Genomic DNA, 20,735 nt, shown 5'->3' with positions numbered 1-20,735 from the left:
GCAAAACACTACGCTTGCAGGTAGTGAATGCGACATCATTTCATGACACTTATAAGAAATTAAAAAGAAATCTTACAAATGATCGAGTGCAATCAATTGAAAAGAAAATCCTACAGCATTTGCCTCTTCAATAAATGTCATTAAGATATTTTGTTCGTTTCTAAGAAATGTGCGTTTTTTTTTTGTAAATTTTATTAACAATCATCTGACTACGTATGTTTTAATACCTATACAGATAGTCTCCGTGATACGCGGTACAAATAATTTCTCTTGATATCGAACTCTATAAAATATACAAAAAGGTTTAAAATTGTAATATTAATTCAGAATCAAATGGAGTAATTGATTAGTGGCTAAAATCACCTATTATATACAAAATTAGCAACATTTTTTGCTGGAAACTGCGTGATTTAACTTACACTGATATTCTAGATACGCGGATTCTTCCCTGTTCGCATTAATAGCATATCTCGAGGACAACCTGTTTATCTAAGCATTTATGTATGAAAGTTAAGAACAGCAGTTTGAGGACTTATTTAATGCAACAGGAATGATTCAAAATTTCATTCTTGAACAAATAAAAATAAAACTAATTCACCACATCTTACAACTTTATACTATCGTAAATTCAATTTTGCCAAAGCATAACATTAATAAAAATGAAAATCATTAGCAAACATAAGCCAACAATTAAACATCCCAGTTTATATAAGCGCTGCTAAAAATCCATATCACTTACTGTCGTAATCACATTTTCTACCATCTTTTCAGAGAGCTTCATCATGTTGCTGGCAAGCTTCTTAGTGCTACAAGAGACGTCTTGCAAGTACCTGACTTATAATTGGGCTTTCAGCGAATTCAAGCTGCCAGTATTTCGCTTGAGCGCGAAATATAACCCAATTATAGTGAAGTTATTAACTCCCCAGTTACGCCGAACGCAACGGGTACCCAGCCTTGTAACTTTATTTCAGACTGGCACTTGAATCGCAATTGACCTAAATTGAATGGTAAAATTTCTGTGGAATTATCCCCAGTGGTCATTGTTAGTGTTCGAATGAGGATAAAATTTTGTTCTACTGCGAATAGATTCCTTCGTAAAAGGTTACTATTACAATTAAGTTTCGGTTCGTCGGATACGGTAAAATAGGTAACGTACCAGTCGAATAATTGGCAGCTCAGATGAATATAGTGTTTTGTTTGGAATATCCATGCGCTGCCCAAAAAGATTAAACCATGCAATTGAAATGGGAAAAAATAACGCAAACAACTCAAAATATCTACTGTAATGCGTAATGCATGCTGTAGGTTATTATTACCGTTCAGCAAACGCTATGCGACTTAGTAAGGTCATTTTTTAAATTATCTTTTATGATTTTTGACAGTACAGTGAAACTTGGATCAACGATGGAGAATAAATGTGTAAACAAATCAAATCTACATTTTAAAGTTTTTATTAGCAACGATTGTATATTTTTTATATTTTATCAGAAACAATTAAAAAAATGGCAAATTTGTTGACACTAATTAATTAGCACGGAATAAGAATGTCATATTTTTAGTCATTGCAGTATCCTCGTATTTAGAGGCAAATCCAGTCGCCGTCGGGTTTGATCTATCACATCAGTGCACAGTGGGCAACGACCAAACAAACGCCAAGATGAAAATCAATTCCTCATACTACTTTTGCAATTTTTCTTCATTCAAAATCGCTTTCACTCTTTTAAGAAAAAGATAAATAATTATTGGGGTCGGATGGTCGTAGCTAGTCGCAGCGCAACGACTAAAAGTAGGAAAAATGTTGATCTTTCATATTATGTACGACTATAAGTCACGACTGAAAACGAGTCCAATCAGGAAAAAATCACTCTCAAAGATGAAAATATAAAACTTTTTAGAAATTCTGTTTGGTTTTTGATCATTTATGAACTTTGCAAACAAATTTTTGACAATTATTTAGACATAAAATAAAAGAATGTAGAAAACCCACTACACCCACAACGACACATTGATTTTCAAAATCTGACCATTATTTATTAAAATAGCTCTAATTTTTATTTTGAAAAAAATAGCTCTAATTTTCACCAAAAGCACAAATTTTGTACTTTGATGGCCTATATCTCCTATATTTGTGAATTTAGGATAAAAACGTGGAATATTGTGGTTTTAACTAAGTTAAAGTATCTGTTTTGAGAAAATGTGATTGTAAAAACAATCATACATACATACTTAAAAGTGATTGAAGAAAGATAAGTCCGCATAAGCCTACTAAGATCGAAAGATCGAAAGACCCCCAAACGGAGCCGTAAAACCGGTAATTTTGGGGAAGTACATCGTATTTCAACTATACTGTATTAAATAGACATTTTCCTTCTTGCTGCTAAATTCATGGGAAAATATCTGCACCATTAGCAAATTACATCACTATTATAAACATGCTTATACTTTTATATACTTTTGTAAAAAAGTAACGCAACGAACGCGATCCTACCATTTTCATTTTGTTTGATTATCATCATTTTAACGATCCCTACCATCTTTACTGTACATCCATGTTTCACTGTACAATACAAAATATAAATAATTTGATATCTGTTCTCAAAGCTGGAACGATGTAAGCTTGCGCGGATCAAATCCTTTCTTACATGAAAAATCGACTGAATCCAATAAATTTGACCATTCATTTTTTTTATTCTATTTGCAACCGTCGTAAGCGTGATAGCAAAAGTAAATGCTTCATCGTAGGAATGAACGATCGAACGAGCGAGCGAATGTCATAACAAACGAAACGAAACAAAAAAGCAGAGCCGAAAAGCAAAGAGAAAAAAATGGATCAGAAAACAGAACCGAACACCTAATGAAAACTAATTTACCAATCCGCAAGTGCTGAAGTGCATCCTGCAATCGTAAGATGCCAGGAGCGTGAAACAATCGCATAGTGTGCAGAGAGCGCTGCAAAAGACAAAGGACCCTGCAGCGGGCTGTGACCGGGTTATGCCCGGGCAAGCGTTAGCAGCGTTCGCAGCGCAACCGGCAAAGGGACGGAGGGCAACCGTTGTGCCGCGTGCTGGATACTGGGTGGCCGACGTCAACAGCGGCTCCAGCGCAGCCCATTCGCTGGGTCCATTTGCTGGCCGTTCGTCGCTTCCAGGGCGTTTCAGGCGCGGAGACGCGGAAAGGCAACGGACACCCGTGGGCGCTCAACCCAGCAATAGATGTATAGGTAAGCACCGTACCCTGTGCGCAGGCTAATGGTGTGTATGTAAGTTTGGTCATCGATTTTGTGCACATCGCCCCCCCCCCCACGATTTCGACCCGCATTCGACCGTAACCACGGATGCATCACCAGAACACAAGACATGTAGCAGGGACGAGAGAGAAATAGATAAAGAGTGATTTAGTGCAGATAGTATGCAGCGGGCGGCAGCAGCAAGCCTGTGAGGGTGATGGTGGCTGGGATGGTGTAACGAACATAATAAAAGAGGAAAAACATACAACAACAAACAGCCTAGCAGCGACAACAGGCAGAGAGACACATGTGAGAGAAAAAGAAATAAAGAGAACAATAGAGAAAGGGAGAGAGAAAGAGAGAGAGAGAGAGAGAGAGAGAGAGAGAAAAGAAGGCAGAACAAAGACACATAATTGAAGACTAGCGAACAAGAACTAGATGAAGATAAAAAACAATGGAATCAATCGCGACAGGGCCGGCCGCCCGATGGGTGGCGGCTGCTGTAGCGTGAAGTGAACGAAATTCAATCTAGCGATGGTAGAACACCACCATGCCAAGAACAATAGAGCAACACAATTGCACGGCAGGATGAAGGATGCGTGCAAGTAGAAACAGAAAGAGAGAGAGAGAGAGAGAGAGCGCGCGAGACATGGCCAGAAAATCGAATCGATCGAATCGAACATTCGAGGATAAGGACGTACAAAGAAGTGGAAAAAACAAACGTTTGTGTAATGTGTGTAAGTGTGTGCGAGGGGAGAAACTTACAACACGATAACGGATCGCTATCAAGCCCATTTGGAAGCGACACAAAGCAAACGATAAACACCCCCGGCAACCCGTGGTACCAGTGGACCCCCTCTTGGAAAACGGGTCTGGGTTCGAGGTCCGGGTCAGCTACAGAATCATGCGTAGTTTTGTTTGCATGAAGCCGGGCTCCGCGTCGTTTGTCTCTCTCCGCACGCTGCACAGGATGGGGTTTTGATTTTGTTTAACTTTCTGATTGTGGAGCAAACGTCCGCTTGTGTGCGACGTCACGAAAGGTTTCGTGCGCGTGCAGATCTTAGCCTAGCGGGATGGTAGAAATTGTTCCACCAGTCAAGGGTGCAGTGGGCTGCAAAGCAACTGGAGTTGAGCCTTCTTTTGCGCGCAGAAAGCTCCGCTTCATGTTCGCCTCCGACGGATCGACGGGGTGGTGCGATCGCGACGCGAGGTAAACTACACTGTCACTCTCCTGTCACTGCCGTCAGCTGCTGCTGTTGCTGCCTTTTTTGAGCGGTTTTTTTGTGTGTGTGAGCTTTCTGTCATAAGTTTGGTACGGCTTACAGCCTCAAATATTCCTCGCCCTCTAGGCTGGCAAGATTGGGCAGACTAATAAGTGTGTGGTAGAGAAAGAGAGAGAGAGAGAAAGAGCGCGAACAAAATAAAACCAAAGTAAAATAAAATCGAGTAAACGAAGACTTTGTTGACCGTGTACGCGCGCGTGTGTTTGGTTGCGTGGGCTCAGGCAAACACCTTCCCTCCCGAGGGACCGAGGCGCACGTCGATACGGGATGGCTGAGGGGATAATTGATGCTTTTTCATTACACTCACGCACTTGGTTTCGTTTCGCTACTACTACACGGTCCCCTCGCGGCTTGCCTGGGGTACCTGGCCAAACTGTACCTTCCTCGGTTTTGGGTACTTATTTATGGCTTCTTTTCTCACACCTCCGTGGCAAGGGCGGTGCTGTTGCTGCTGCTGCGGTAGGACAGGTTGGCACAGGGCTGGTTTGACGAAGCTGTATCGCGTCCGCTGCACTATATCCGATGCTGGATGCTTCAACAATCTCACAGACACACTCACACAAACACACACCGTTAATCAGTCGCTGGTGAAAACACACACTTTACGATCGTACGCGCTGCTTTATCACTGTCACTCGGTCGTTGTTTTCCCCTCCCCCGATAAAAAAGGCATCGGGCTAAGAATGCAAACCAGCAAAAGGGACAGTCCAATATGGATTTTTTGTTGTTTTTGTATTTTAGCCTACACAATAGCTCTTTGGTGACGCTTAAACCGCTAGCAACAATGAGTGTTTACGTTTGTGCACGATTTCGACGATTTTTGCTATCACAATATTTGCTGGAGTTTCGCTTTGCTATGGCACCGTTCTGCCGGGATGATGCTCTCCGGCACCAGCACGCGGTTCTCCCTTGGATTAACAATCGGCAAACACGATGGTGTCGTAAAACGGTCGAGAATATTTGCAATAAATATAACTATCAAACTCCTAACCATATCGTAACAGGGCGCTGCGTTTAAGGTGTTGTTTTGTTTTTTTTTTGTATGTTTTGTGCTAAATATTTTACTTTCAACTGTGCGTATCTACGTATGTATCGGGCATGTCGCCTTGTGTTTGTATAATTATCGTTTTAACAAGACTTCGGCGGCCAGCGAAAGGTCAGTTGTAGGGGGGTTTTGTTTGTTATTCGTCGCCGTTGCCAACGTGGTCGCTGCCAAAAAACAAAAAACAAAGCACTCTCGCATTACACATCCAAACCCGACGGCGCACCGGGCGTTGAAATGGAAGTAAAACTTGTTATTTCCGCGCTCGATGGGCTTATGTATAATACACGTTCATATTCACGCACACTCCAAAAACACACGCACGACGCACACTGTATCGCAGATGCGTTCTCTTACGCGCGGGAAGGCCGTGTCACACGCGCGTGGTTTACACAATATCACAATGATTGTATGTAATCTGGCAAATGGGAAAACAATTTCTCTGTATGTGTGTGTGTTTTCTTTTCACCCAAAAAGCACATTAACTGCAATTGCAGCTCACATTCGCTGCCTTTGTTTTTGAAGGAAAATATGGTTGTTGTAGAAGGTTTGAAAGAAGCTTCGGTTTACCCGGGGGATCCCGTTGCAACTGTGCTCGCTCACTCACTCACTGCCTGTCAAAAACGGCCTGTTAGTCAGCCCGTTTTGGATGGGGACGTCCTTCGGCGGCCTCTAATCAGCAAGCACCAACCCAACCTGACAGCAGACGTGGCGTTGACACATTCCACGGGACGCAACGGAACGAGCGTCGTCCTAAACCTGGCCGACCCTAACCTTGCGCTGGTCGGCGGTGTTGGTTGTGCTGCTGCTTTCTCCTTCGGTCGGTTCGTTTGTGTTGTTATCAGGCGTGAAAAATCATCAGCCCGATCGAGCTGTTTTTCGCCGCTGCACGATGTCTTTGTTGGGGAAAGGCGCCAGCCATGCTTCCCACGCGAGCGCCCAGTCTTCTCGTGTACGTTCTTCGCTCGTGTTCTCGTTCTTCTTTTTTTTTCGTTGGTGTACAGAAACGTTGAGATGTTTCACAGGGCAGGAGAGGTGTCAATGGGTACACCTGGCCGCAGTGTTGCTGAACGATACTCTCGATGGAGAGGAGTGGTTGGTGCACTGTGCAAAGGCAACACTTTAGCCGCAACACACACAAAAGCGCACCCAGTAACAACTGTCCATTCGGGGACCACCGCACTAGCACTGACCGAGCGCGATAACTCTCCGGCAGATGGAAGAACTGTTTCCGTTTTTTTTTTTGGTTATTGGTTGTTGTTGCTCTTCCTGGGCAGACACGGTGTGGGCTCGCTAGCTACTGCAGGCAACGATGGTCCACGGCACAGCGATATGTTGGCGTAATACGGCGGAGGCACTTCACCGACTGGCAAACGTCCGACTTGCACTGCATGTTTCCTGGGCCCGGGGCCCGTCGCGCGTGGGCTGCAGGCTGTGTCCTCACTGGCTGAGAGCTGTAGGGCACACGGTACACACGCTAGGGGCGAGTGAAGTGTAGCCGCGCGTCCGGACAGTGTGGTGTTTCGCCCGCGACCTGGTTACAAATGCGAGCCACTGCGAGCCAAGTCGGAACAGGTGACAGGCCACCACCACCACCACAACACACAGCAGCGGACAGAAGCAGTACGGAGCTTTCGCTCGGCTCGGTCGGCTCGAAACTGAACCGAACAGGAGCAGAAGCGGTCGGATTTTCGACGTGCACTTCCCTGTGGCGACTGTCGGTGTGCCTGTGGTAGTGCAGGCCTGTCGAAAACCGAGCACTTTTGATGGCCGCATGCGCACTGGCTGGACGCGTTTTCGCGGCGTTTCACCGTTTCAGCTGCGAGAGTGAATAGCATTCCAGCACTGTGTCGTATCGGGACCGAATGCATGGCTACCACTTTCGCCAGCCTCTTCGTGTGTATGTGTGTGTGTGTGTGTCTGTGTGGGTGTAGTTTGTTTCGGGTACGGACACGTTTTCTGAATGAAACATTCCCGTCCCTGGTTGTGCAATATTGATAAGTAAGCAGCAGGCTAGAAACACGAAAGATAACCCCATCCAATCAACGGAGGCTACCCGGAGCCGGCAGAGCAATGGGCAGCATCAATAGGGGTTGCGCCGCGGTTTCGGCTTTTATCGATGAAGCTTGATGTGGTGGAGCAAATGTTGGGCTTTTTGAGGTAGAAATCAATTTCGGGCAATTTACTAATGGTAGCACTACAAGCACCGTACAACACATCCTTCACGGGAGTGTTTGCAAAGTCGTTCTTTTCCCTTTACCGGAGTAGACAAGACATTAAACCATTCATACAGAGTGGCATTTTCAGGTCTGGATGAAATATGAAATTCGTTTTTTTTTTCTATTTGTTTAGCTAGTAACACCCACACGGCAGCTGCCACGTAATGATCGATGCCTTCGTTATCGTTTGAAATAGACAGGCGTAGCAAATGGAGACGCCTGGTGCTTTACTCGTTTGGTACATACGAGTGGAAACGCGATGCGATAAAAGCTGTTATCAATTTATTAGAGACCTGTTTTGTTATGTAAATGCATAAATAATCTTTTTTGAGAGTCATTTTATGTATCCCTCCAAGGAAGTATCCCTATCGTGTACTACTGAATTAAATTTAACATGTAAAGAAGTAATAGAATTGCGCACCAACAACCATTACAAAAGTTCAAATTTAAAGCAATGCCCAGGTCTGTGTATGTGTTTATTTTTGGTTCTCCAATTCCCCGTAGTAAATAGCTCGAAAATAGAGCTTGGCATTGTGTCCCAAAGAAAGCACCCAAAGACAAGCAACAGCTCAAAGCTTCTTCGGTGAAAAATTTCATCGTGAAATGTTTCTGAAAGCTTGCTTGGAACTGATAGACAAATCGAATTAGAACTTTTACTTTGGCGCACTATTTCTATGTTGTAAACAGATACAAAGCGAATGGAAATTAATGAAGCTGGAGCTACGATTGCAGCTTGCGAGCTATCTCAACCTACCACCTACTCTAGACAAAACACATGTTTTAAGCAGATACTTATTTGAATCATCCAAGAAATGGCTACTGAACTCTTTACAACTGTAATGGAGCGCGGGACACGGGAGCGAGTAAAATTTGTAACAAAAAAAAAACAAAACAAAGAAAATACAATACACAATCCTTACCTGGGCGCGGACCGCTGCAAGATGGATCTGTTTGGCCCGTACGTCGAATTTTTTCATCGAGATATCCTCCTGGATCTCGTTCGCCTTACTGTACAGCTGGCCCTCGATGCCTCTGATCTGTGTACGAACTAAAGCGTCTACAGAATCCTACAGAAACGGATGCAAACAAACGGGTAACAGAAGAGAAAAAAGAAACCACAATAAATTTAATTGACGCGCGCGCCTACGGCTACGGTTCAAATTTCAAACCACACAGCTATTGCGAAAAGCGTTTTGTAATATCGGCCAGGCCGGGCCTGAAGGCAAACAGTGGTCTGCTACCACGCAGTGTGATATGCAGAAAATTAGAGCGTCGAACACAGACTAACAAAAAAAATGTTATGAACTGGACTGAACAAGAGCTATTATTAATTAAGCGAAAGAAAAACACGACAATAATACAATCAGAGTAAAAAAACACACACTCCACAGACAAAGGCACGAGTAGCGCGCCTCTCGCACGCGGGCAGCCCCATGTAGTGCAAAGTATAATCAAAACGAAACACAACACAGTGGATCGGAAAACTGGAGAACACTTCGGAGGACGTGGCCCGAGCAAACATGCAGAAAACAACAACAACAGAACGAAGCAGAAACAGAACAGATCTCAGCCGGACCAACCTGTAGTTGTTTGATTTGAATTTCTAATTCCTGCGACTCTCGTCTCAGCGCTTCCAGCGAGGGCCGCACCTGGATCGTTGCACCGCGGTCGACGACGAGCTCATCCTTGAACACCGGCAGCATGGGATCCTGCAGAGAAGGGAGAGGGAGAGCAAAAGGCGTAGAGCGTGTCAGCGGGGCGAATAAAAAGTTGTTCCCCCACAGCTCCGGTCAGTCATAATTGTGGGAGTTTCGGTTTCGGATTCCAATTAAGTATGGTTGCATCTGGTTGTGACCCATGCCGACTACTACCCGCCCGCTTACCCCGCCATAGTCCGGATAATCGTCAGCTCCAGCGTCGGTGGGCGCATTTGCTGACTGCGGTGGTGCAAATGCCTTTCGTGGAATTCGCTGGTTGTTCTGCGGCACTGGAAGCGTGCGAACGAAGTATCCAAGATCGAGTGCCGGCGAAACGTTCTTGCACTGCACTGCCAGCCCATCGTAGCGCTTCGCCTGTTCGGCTGCCTGGAATAGTAGCAAAAGGGAGAAGTGTGGTGAGCGCGGGTTTGTTTGCAGAGAAAGCTGGCAGGACATGGACCAAGAAAACCAGAAGAAAGAGAAAGAGAAAGAGAGAGAGAGAGAGAGAGAGAGAGAGAGAGGTTGACGGTACAGAAAATGGAGACGATGCCGTAAGCAAACTGACACCGTCAGTTGTCAAGCAGAGCGACGGTAAGGCTGGGCGATGGTGTCAATGGCAGTGAAATTCTTCACTTTTGTTTGAAAATTAAACATGTCGCCTTTCCTTACAAGCTGCACCACTTCTGGGAACGAAGGTAGAATTACCTCAGAAACTTGAAATGAAGGAATGTGGCGCTTCCGCTGCTCCGAGGCTTTGTGTGGCGGAAGTTAAGATGTTACCAAAGTTCATATTAGATTTATTATGAATTTACTCATAACACATTGTTTTTGTGCTTAAAATTTGTTCCTTTTGCAATGGAAACAGATAAAAAACAAGCCAGGAGATACAGTGAATACATAAATCAGAGGTTTTATTTGATAAGATAATTATGACAAAAAATAATGAGACCGCCAAAACAATTCTATCGATTTGATGAAAAATTTTATCAAAAATGAAAAATTTCAAAACTGACACTCCTGAAAATGAAAAAAAAGAGAAAGCTCGATAAGATAATACAGTCCCGAAGACTCATGTTGGAAAACCCCGGATCAGAACAAATTAAATTATTCAAACCTTAATATTCTTTTGCTGTTGTTTCCGCAAAATGTTGACTCTAATTCACCTATTTTTGTCTCTAAGGCATCAATTTTTGTCTCTGAGCCAATTGCTTTATTTCCAAAATTAAACGTAATTTCTGAAACTTTGGGTTCCAAAATTTCTGAATTCTAGTTCAATAGTTAATATTGTCTTTGACAGAATTTAAAATAGCACAATTTGTATGTCTATGTGGGAAGTTTTAATGGAGTGAAAAAGTTGGTATGCATTTTCATGTGTAAACAATGGCTTTAGAATTTCGAAAATTTAACTATTTTTTCGTTAAAAACAATCAAATTACACGGTTTCTATATTTTTTATGTGAAGTAAAATTACAATTGTCATAGATCTGCTCAAATGCCTTGTAAAATTACGATGATTCCTATAAGAATCAAAAGTTGATGACTTACAGACAAAAATAGGTGCGTTAGAATGAAACATTGATGCGCACTGTCATAAATTGATGCCTTAGAGCCAACATTTGGTGGCAACGACTGTATCAAGCAACATTTGTTTATCACTTTTTGGTAAGATAATCAGATTCGATGATTATGAGATATTTTTCGGTGCCTAAATTTAGAGTATCTTTAATCTTAACACATTCTTTGAAACAAATAAGATGCTACTTATTTATATATTTTAAAACAAACCCACCTTTCCTTTAAGATCATATTTGAATTATTTATTTATTTAAAAATATCAAAAAAAGTATTGCGAAAATTTTTCGTTTCTGTATGAAGCTTCCTCAGAAAGAAATCACTAAAATTGATCGATCGTTATTTCTGGTCCCTTTCCATTTTATCCAAGTTTTACTGTACCGCCATTATTTGAAGAAAAAAAAAGCACGTGCGTAAAGGAATGTTTTAAAGTATTTGAAACAGAATTATGTTTTTTTCTCCCTTGCAAACTTCATCTCGTTACGAGCATAACGTGAAGAAATCGTACACGCCGTACAGGGACTTAGAAGCCATCGTCGCGAATGCTGCGTCGTAGGCTGACGGTAATTGGCAAGAGTTTTATCAGGGAATTTAACGACTTCCGAGTGCGCTATCGTTCGGGAGGATCGACAAACGATTTTCACACTATGTAATGTTAATGGAACGGCAAAATTTGTTCCGTGCCCATGGGCAACGACGTTTGGCATCGAGGGGACGACCGTTGCTCCGCAATCCGCTCACGTGTTAGTGACAGTGTGTGTGTGTGTGTGTTTCTGGTGGTTCTACGAACGATCCACGAGCCGGTCGCACATCAATCGAAACAGGAAAGTATTTGCCCGCTCGCCAAAACTATCGCTCGCTGTCGGCGCTGGTGATCTGAAGCACAACTTTCTTTACAAGTGACAAATATTGATACTGAAATTTAATTGGATTTTTCATTGCACTTTGCTACCACGTTCGGGCACGTGGCAGCGTGAAACAATCGCAGCGCAAAGCGGCAAAATTGATGGAATCATTTCATTCCCCGTTCCTCCATTTTGCTTCATAATAAACTGCGCGGAAATTTAGCTTCCCTTCAGATACATTTTTCAACAACTGCTGGGTGGTTCATTAAAGTCGGAAATGGCTTGCTCGGTGGGGGATGAGATCGGTGATATAGTTAAATTTCACCCGTTCTGTGCTGGTAATTTGGCCGGGGCGGTAGCAGGTGAATAATACAAATAGAATTCTCATTAGCGATTTCATGTTTTTGTTCCGTCACTCATTAATTACCCAGTGCGCTTTTAACGATCGTTACGATCTCTCGGCGAACGCACAGAGGGAGAAAGAAAGTGAAAAAAACAAAAACCAAGTCTGGAATGAATGCCACAATCGCCCGGCTTCCATGAAGTACGCGTACCGGCGTACGGCGGTACAAAAACACATTCACCAGATTTGTAAAGTATCCTTTTACAACTTCGGCCCGCTTTGGCCGTAGAGTTAGTGGGGCTTCAGCGTATCCGTAAACGGTGCAGAAAGGGTGAAAATTAATATTTTATTTTCACGCTACATGCCCAACCAGCTGCTGAAATGTGTTTTTTATGTATCATTTTTTTATGCCGTAGTATAGATGGAGCCATTTTGATTGAAACACCAACTTGAAACGATGCAGACGAAACTATGAAAGACTTTTGTTGAGCTGTTTACTGCTCGATCTAGAAAAAAGGGAGCGCCGTCTACAGTATCCCTCGCTGTCCAATGTAACATTATTAGTCGAGAGACGCAACTAATGGATCATTGACTAAATTAGTATCGCGTCGATGCTGCGAACGATAGCGCTTACCGGTGTGTAAAGCTATGAACGGAAGAGCAGAGACCAACGAGATACAGCTACATCCATCGCATCCTAGCTGGATCAATCCGTGAGGAACAAGCTGAATAAAGCACCGCGACCACCATAAAGCAACGCAGGTTCTTGCATATTTGATTAGCCCGAGTACGTTTGCACACCATCAACATCAAAGAAAGATGGCGATAGGTAGAGCATAACGCTCCGTACAATATCTATGCAAAACAGCGCCGGAGCGTTTGAATGAGATGAATTGCAGGCTCGTGTTGTAAAACCGTTTCACGAACGCCTGGGGTTTTGTAAGTCTTTTATCGTTGGATTCCGTTATGCTTTATTAATGAGTTTTCATTGAGAAAATTGCCCTTAAAAGGGCTCGACGTGGTTAATCTGCTTATAACAGTTGTGGGGGTGCCAATCGCCTCTGCTCGTGCTAGAGATTGGTGGCACCATAGCTGTGAATGAACAATGAGTTTGAAGTGCGTTATTCAATTTTAAGATTGGGGACCTAAGAATTTATGTAAATATTTTACACCGCATAACTTTTAATTGCTTTTATCTGTGATCTACGTCTGGTTGCAGTAGAATGCGATTTTATTATAACTTTTCTTTATCAGTGTGAGGTAAAACAATTTGATAGTTAGTAGCTCACTGTCTCATAAAATAGGTAAACGTTAGCTAAGTTAGTGAAAGCTGTTAGTTTGCTTAGGAATTAGATGAAGCACACAGTCGTACGACCTAGCAACCTGTCCATCAATAATTCAATGGAAGAATGTTCAGTAGAAAACTTCAAATATACTTGAGCTTAATTTTTTTCAGATTGAAAAAAAGCTAGGCTGAATATCCGAGGCTAGTTTTACATGTGGTTCTTAAGCAGTGTTGAGATTTCAGCTGTTAACTGTAAAATCCATATAAAAAATTACTACAATAATGAAAGTCCCTTGTGGTGTATTGTTTTTTTCATAATCTTATTTAATTTAGCGATTCAAAGCGTTTGTTTGCTGTGTCTTTAATAGGAGTATGAGCGGGTTTTTTAAAGGTGCAACGTTTCAGAGATCCTATCAGATTTTTCCCAATAATTTCGAAATTAGCCGACCTGGCCGTGACACTCTATCTCCTTGCTAGATGTTAGAAGGGGAAACATATTTTAAGATATTCTGTGAATGAATTGCTATGATATTCATATTATAGACAGGAAGTTGCCCTAGAATTTCTAGTCCCTTTCACATAGTAAAAAAGGATCTGTCGAGATTAAATAAATGAATGGCTAAATTTCAATTCTACTTCTTCGTTAAACTCCGTCACGTATCTACAGTGCTCGGCAAAATAAAGTGCCCACTACTTACAATTATCCTTTTTTTTCATTTTCTCGTGTAAAATGAAGTTATTGCACTGCTTAATTTTTTTTTAAATATTTTATAATATGCTTGTGAATAATAGGAATTGAAAACTAAAACATGTTCCTATAGGCCAACATCCCAACACACAAAATCAATTAAAAAATATATATTCAATTCATATACAATAAAGCACTTTTAGTAATATACAAACAAACAAATAAATTTTAATTAAAGCTCTCGATAATGCATGAGAAGAACCATATGCAAAAACTAGATGAAAAACTACATAAAACTTAAAAAATTAAAAACAAAATCACGGCAAAGATCCTGAAATAAGTCTAGATTGCCAGAGAAATGCATATAAATTATTAGATTGGTGTTATATTTGTTAAAAAAAAATATTTTCTCTAGAACGATTAATGTAGGCACTTTATTTTTTAAGAGTGATTTTGATCAATCATGGAAAAAATATTTGTGCTTGAAGCAAACTTCTCATTTTTGCCATGGTTTAGAACTGCACATTCATAAGCATATAACGAATAATGTTTCAGAAACTAAAGCATTATAATAACTTCATTTTTCACGAAAAACATGGAAATAGTGTAAAATTGTGAGTAGTGGGCACTTTTTTTTGCTGACAACTGTGTAGTATGTTAGTTTCCTTTCATTTCGAGTTAGTTCGAATAACATTTTTCATGCATTATCCATTCCATTCAAATACTATTCTTTTTCGTAAAACTGCACCACACTGCGTCTTTTGAAATTTAAACCAAACACTGATGCTATCAAAATATTGATTGAAAGTAAAATGAAAAATTCATTGGATGAGATTGTTTTTTAGTCAAAACACCTACCCAATGATAAATCTAATGCCAATCGCAATTAAGCGCAGACGTGCGGTTCGCTCACATAAACAACCAACAGTTGGCAATATTCGCCATATTTCAAAGTGTCTACGTGTAATGTGCTCGTGTGGGGTATTTGCGCGGTGTCAACATTAACCAAGCGTGAACCTTTTCCCCGCCTGCAGTCTGCGAGTTCCTTATGTTTTATTAATGAACTTATCTCACTCGGTGCTCGGTGGCAGCAGCCGCGCGCATCAACGTGTAAACGGGTGGCGAGAGAAATGTTTCGCTCCCGCTCAAGCCATTGACACCGGGTCCCGCTCAACAATGGGCGATAAAATATTCAAAATCAACACAGATCCCATTTAGATCCCAAATTTTTGGTAATACCTGCATGAGCTTCTTGGCGTACGTCGTTGCGCTCGTTGATTGGTTTGGGCAATTTTTAGATCAATAGGAATCGATTAACGCTGAACCGAAAATAAACGTGATTGAGGAAAGCGAAAAATAATGTAACAAGGTTGGATTTCTTTCCTACTACCGCTGCTACGGCTTATCCCACATTGTCGACGGTCTGGCGCCGGCAGACGACAATGTCACGTCGTCTATTTAGCTTTCGGTTATCTTAGAGTTGCTTCCGGCCACGTGTTGCTTCCTTGCCGGGCCGGTAAGTGCGAGGAGCGTATTCAATCAAAACGTGTGGGTCTTCTGGGCAAATGGAAGTTCAGGAAATACGCACACACACACACACGTACACATCAATGATGCCACTCTAAATGGTGCGTATGCAAACGATGGCACAATGCTTGTGCGAGAACGTCTTATCAAGGCGAGGGATAAAAAGGCAAAGTAGTAGCAGAATCGGACAGGAAACGCATGGATTGGGCGAGAACAAAAGAGGTAAGGGACGGAAGCGGCAATATAGATTTTGTGATGTCAATTCTATTTCGGTACTACCGTAAGCCGGAGGACAAACGCGATGGGGAACCTTTTCCCTAAGCCTGCCGGATCTGCAAGAGGATCATTCAATTTAAAAAGGGACCGGGGCCTCGTTACAAGAGCCCACCACTTAATTGATGTAGTTGCCGAGACGACCGTGCGAAAGAGGGAGGCAGCAGGACGGCCGCATGACACAATCACAAGGACTTCTGACGTGCGACCTGGGGACGCTGGGGATTCACCAATTTGGAAAATTCTAATCTCTTTTGCATGAGACGACTCGCCTCCCCTTCTCGGGCAAAGAGGCAGTAACTGTGAATAAGAGACTGCTTTAACAAACGGGCTGAGCTGCTCCACCACTAGACAGGACGTGTCCGGAGCCGGAGATGTCCCAATCGGGATGATTATTTCTGCAGCCACTGTCACGTTCGTCGTCAAGCGCTTCTGCCCTTCGTAGTCAACACTTGTGCGCTGAAGACGGTGTGGCGATGAGCACCACCCGGAAGATTCCTTTCTGTGGCACCGGGCACAACCATTGTGCGCTCAAGAGGGCGTCCGCTCGCTCGCTGCGCTGCACTGGGCGGGCCGCAGTCGAGCTTGCAAACGAACCTCACTCGTAATGACGTGCGCCGCTCAGCGGGTCGGCTGCATCAAGCGGAAAGGCGGGGAATAGAGTCCTGTTAAAAATGTTACCCATCCCATCGTTATGTGAGCGGGAATGAGTAATGGCAATTTGTCTTGTCGGCCCGCAGGTGGTCCGGCTATTATCAGATCCAGCACACCGGTAGTTATGCTTGAAGGTAATTTCCATCTATTAAGAAACTCGTTCTCTCTCTCTATCTCTCTCTCTCTCTCTCTCTCTCTGTCTCTCTTTATCTCTCTCTCTCTCTGTCTGTCTCTCCGTTTGGTGACAGCAAGTCCGGCAAAGAGGCAAAGTGTCGGAAGTGCCATTCCAATGGAACGCAGTGTCTAACCTTGGCGGCGATGGCTTCGGCACCCTGCAGCACAGCTTCCGACACGATATTGCACAGGTCGTTGTAGATCTCCTCGAGCTCCTGCATCAACTGGGGCAACGTTTCGCAGTGGTACGCCTCGAGCATCGCATTGGTCGCATGCAGCTGCTGCACGTACGCATTGTGCGAGTCGATGTACTGCGTCAGCGTGTGCTGCGTTGGGCTTTGACGGTGAGCGATGTAGCATTGTTTGTATTCGATTCGGCACTTGGATAGTTTCTCTTCAGTCTTGGAAATGATTGTATCGAACGATTCCCGGTGTGTAAATACTTTCCTGCTCTGGACCTTGCGATAGAACGAGCGTTCCAGCAGTGGACGAGCGACCTGGCGCGGGGAAAGAAAAACGGGCATTAGACATACGGAGCTAATAGGAAAACAGATAAAGTGTTATGAAAAAAAAAAAAAAAAAAAAAAAAAAAAAAAAACTAGAGAACATGGAAAAAGTCGAGTCACGCTACGGTTCTTGTCAGATGCGCAGTTTTTCGCTTTGCTCTACCTCCTCGTACGGTCGAAAAGCCATCGGTCGGATGAACTGTGCTGGGAAACGGTGATAAATTAATTTGCCTTCCAGCCAGAGCGAAACTGTTTGATTGATTACTTGCAAGACATTTTCATTAACTTCGGTAACTAATACGCACGGACGGATGAAAACAATATCTACGCACCAGTAGTGTAACCCTCTGCAGTTGTTGCTGTCGTTGCTGAGCGTATGATTTATTGACGGAACGGCCCCAGCAGGGCAAACAGATTGCCAAACTGGGCAACTTCCCCCTCCGACACGTCCGGTACTCACCTGTCTGGAGAGCGTGCTGGCCACGTCGATTGTTGCCTGCGAGTCCGCTTCGATTTCCTGCAGCAGCGTTTCCCAGGCCGCAAACAGGTTCGACTGACAGGCCGGTCTGCGCGGGCGGAAGTAAGCCAAACGGTTGGTTGTTTTATATTTAGAAACGTGCCTCCTCAGTACCATTAAATTCCCTCTTCTCCCAATTTCCTCCTGCCCGCGAGTACGTACCGTTCCTTTCGCAGTTCGCTGTTCCGTTTGCGGTAGTTCGAAACCAACACTTGCAGTGCCTCGGCATGCTGCTCGTAAAGTTGCGCCAAGGTCTCGCTGAAATCCGAAACTGCAAATGTGAACACAGATACGAATGATTGGAAAGTTAATCAACCGTCGAAGCGCGTGCTTGATGTGCTTCATCTGAGTTTGTGGAGGGAGGAGGGCAGTGTACACGGCTCTGTGTACGGGCGTGATGTTATGCTACCCAAAATACTCAATTAAAATTCGTGCATTCGTGAAGCGGACCGCTTAAATCCAGCTGGCAACTGGTTTTGCCCCTAATTTGATTGAGTTATTTTTCTGACGCAGTCTATTGGAAAAAGAGTTTCAGGACGGTCTGTCAAGGAAGGCTAAACAGTGGATTGTTGAGTTTTTGTGTTGTTTGAAATTGTATAACCGTATCATTTGAATCTTGCACTTGAGAATGTTTTTTAAACAGACTACAAGTAATATTATCGGTTTCATTTGATTTTATTTAATTTCGTGGCATTTAAGAATTGTTTGATTTTTTGTACCAAGCATATATTTCTGTACGCCACGACACATGTTCACGGAACTTTTCGTGCAGCGTTATTTCCAACGCTTGCATCGATACGATTGGTGAAAATAGAGGTATGCCGATATTTTTGTTTACGAATCATTAGCGAGTAATGAGGTACTCACACGCGCACTGTGCGCACTGGCTCACAGGGCGCACACAACCGGCGTAAGTTTTGCCGGGTGATGGGCCTCTTGGAACGTGCAGCGTAGTAGGCAACTCGCATACCCTCTTCACATCAGAGCACGTGAAGTTGGTGATCTGAGCAGCTCGTAAGCTGCTTGTCTATTTTATTGCTTTGCTTAACCATTAAGGTGAGTAAATATAGGAAATATAATGGCAACGCAAATACAGGCTCATGATTTATTTGTCACGGTGTAGTGGGATGACCGAAGGAATTACAGTAGGACAGAAGAATATTATCAATAGGATAAGATAATACTGATCATTGATAGCAACGTAACATTATTTGATTAATAATTTGAGAAATTTGTGGCTCGTCTTTAACATGCTACCGAAGGCGTTTTGTAGCGCTATTTGTGTTACTTATTGACTTGTTCTTCAGCAGCATTCTATGTCTCGATTACGATACGAGATGAATTTTGTCAAATTGTACGATTTCACAAATATATTTCAGGATCAAAAAGGAAAAAGGGAAACATATAATAATTAAATGTATACTGAATGAATCATTTCAAAAATCTCTTTTAGATATATTGTTTTAGTGTAGCATCGTTGGTTCGATTATGATTGGAAAATATTATAAACAGTGGGACCCTTTCCGTTGTAAGTACGTAGGCTGAAATTTCAGCCTGTCAGCTGTTTGCATTGTATAGCAGTTTTCGAGCAACTATCTAAGTAGGTTTAATATACAGGTGGGCTTATCCCAAGGGTTATGAATTTAGAAGGCTGATTTTTATCGCTTCTGCTTTTGAATGAAGATTGTAAGAGTGTTTTGTATATTTGTCAAGCTTCCAGAAAGCTTGTTTGAACAAAAAATTTCACCCATCCTGTCAAAAAGTGATATTCAAATTTGGTTTTAAAAAACATACTATGAGACCACCTGGACTACATACCCTTTGATTCTAGATTCCACCACGTGATCTCTTTAATGCACCTTGGGGTAAATGTAATCAACAGGTACTCGAATCTAATTCTAGCTTTGAGGTTAGGATAATCTAGACTGAAAATTGCAGGCTAGTTTTTTGTGTAGTTTTGTATGGAGTGTTTACATGATTTCAGCTTCCAACTGTCAAACTCCATACAAAAAACTGACTAGAATCGTGAAGGGCCCCAGTGTTGGCTTCTAGGTAACGATTTCGGAAAAGAAAAGTATAAAAGTGTAGAATACAACGGAAACAAACGTCTCTTTTTTAAACGACACTGAAGAAGTAGCTCCGTTAGCTCACAACAGTAGCATTGGTTTGCATTGCTTTGGTTATTTTTTAATGATAAAATATTAACAGACCGACAAAAAAATATACTATGTTGTGATTTTTCACAATTGGTTTTGGCATTTTGGATTACAGAAAACCACAGAAACATGAAACGGAAATCAGAGAACAAATCAGAGAGTTTCAATAAACCTCATTGCAACCATTTTGCTAGCTCCTTCATTGCTTTCATTCAACAGAAGATTAAAACAGATACGTAATAGCTATGTAAATTGGGCTTAAAAATTTCCACGTCACACTTTAAAGTTTGAATGTGTTCTTTAACGTGTAGAATAAAGTTTGTTGTACGATACCAAACCAAAAAATAGAAAAAACGGCTCTACATTTCCTATTCTGTTCCGTTTCGGTACAGTGGTAGTGGTATAAAAATATAAAATCGCCCAGCACCAAATATCACAACATCGGCAGCAATTCATGCATCGAACGGTACGGTACCGGTAAGGCTAAAAAAAAAAAGAACTCCGAACACCGGGCACAGAAACTGGTGTCTAAGAATAAACGCTCGTGCATCTAATTTCTAAAAATATTGACCATCGCAGGACCAAGTCGCAAGTCTGGATTAACAAAACAACAACATATTAATTTTATTTCGAACCCATCCAATCGTAAAGCGTATCGGCCAGATTTCCGCTTACCTTGTGACCTTTTACCTTTTGTTTGCGCGTGTATTTGATTGATCCGTTATGTT

General features: G+C 42.5%; 1 protein-coding gene across 1 annotated transcript in view; it reads right to left on the bottom strand.

The window, feature by feature from the left end:
- Positions 1-20,735, bottom strand: part of LOC1274973 (uncharacterized) — a 77,554-nt gene that overhangs the window by 32,671 nt on the left and 24,148 nt on the right. Inside the window, 6 exon segments of the mRNA XM_061652123.1 lie at positions 8,691-8,837; positions 9,351-9,479; positions 9,654-9,854; positions 16,963-17,325; positions 17,795-17,900; positions 18,014-18,122. Of these exon segments, the coding sequence (XP_061508107.1) occupies positions 8,691-8,837; positions 9,351-9,479; positions 9,654-9,854; positions 16,963-17,325; positions 17,795-17,900; positions 18,014-18,122 (1,055 nt within the window).

This window comes from Anopheles gambiae, chromosome 2, assembly GCF_943734735.2.
Source record: "Anopheles gambiae chromosome 2, idAnoGambNW_F1_1, whole genome shotgun sequence".
NCBI classification, from domain to species: domain Eukaryota; kingdom Metazoa; phylum Arthropoda; class Insecta; order Diptera; family Culicidae; genus Anopheles; species Anopheles gambiae.
Note: the sequence above shows the minus strand (reverse complement) of the source record. Positions and strands in the feature narration are given on the sequence as shown.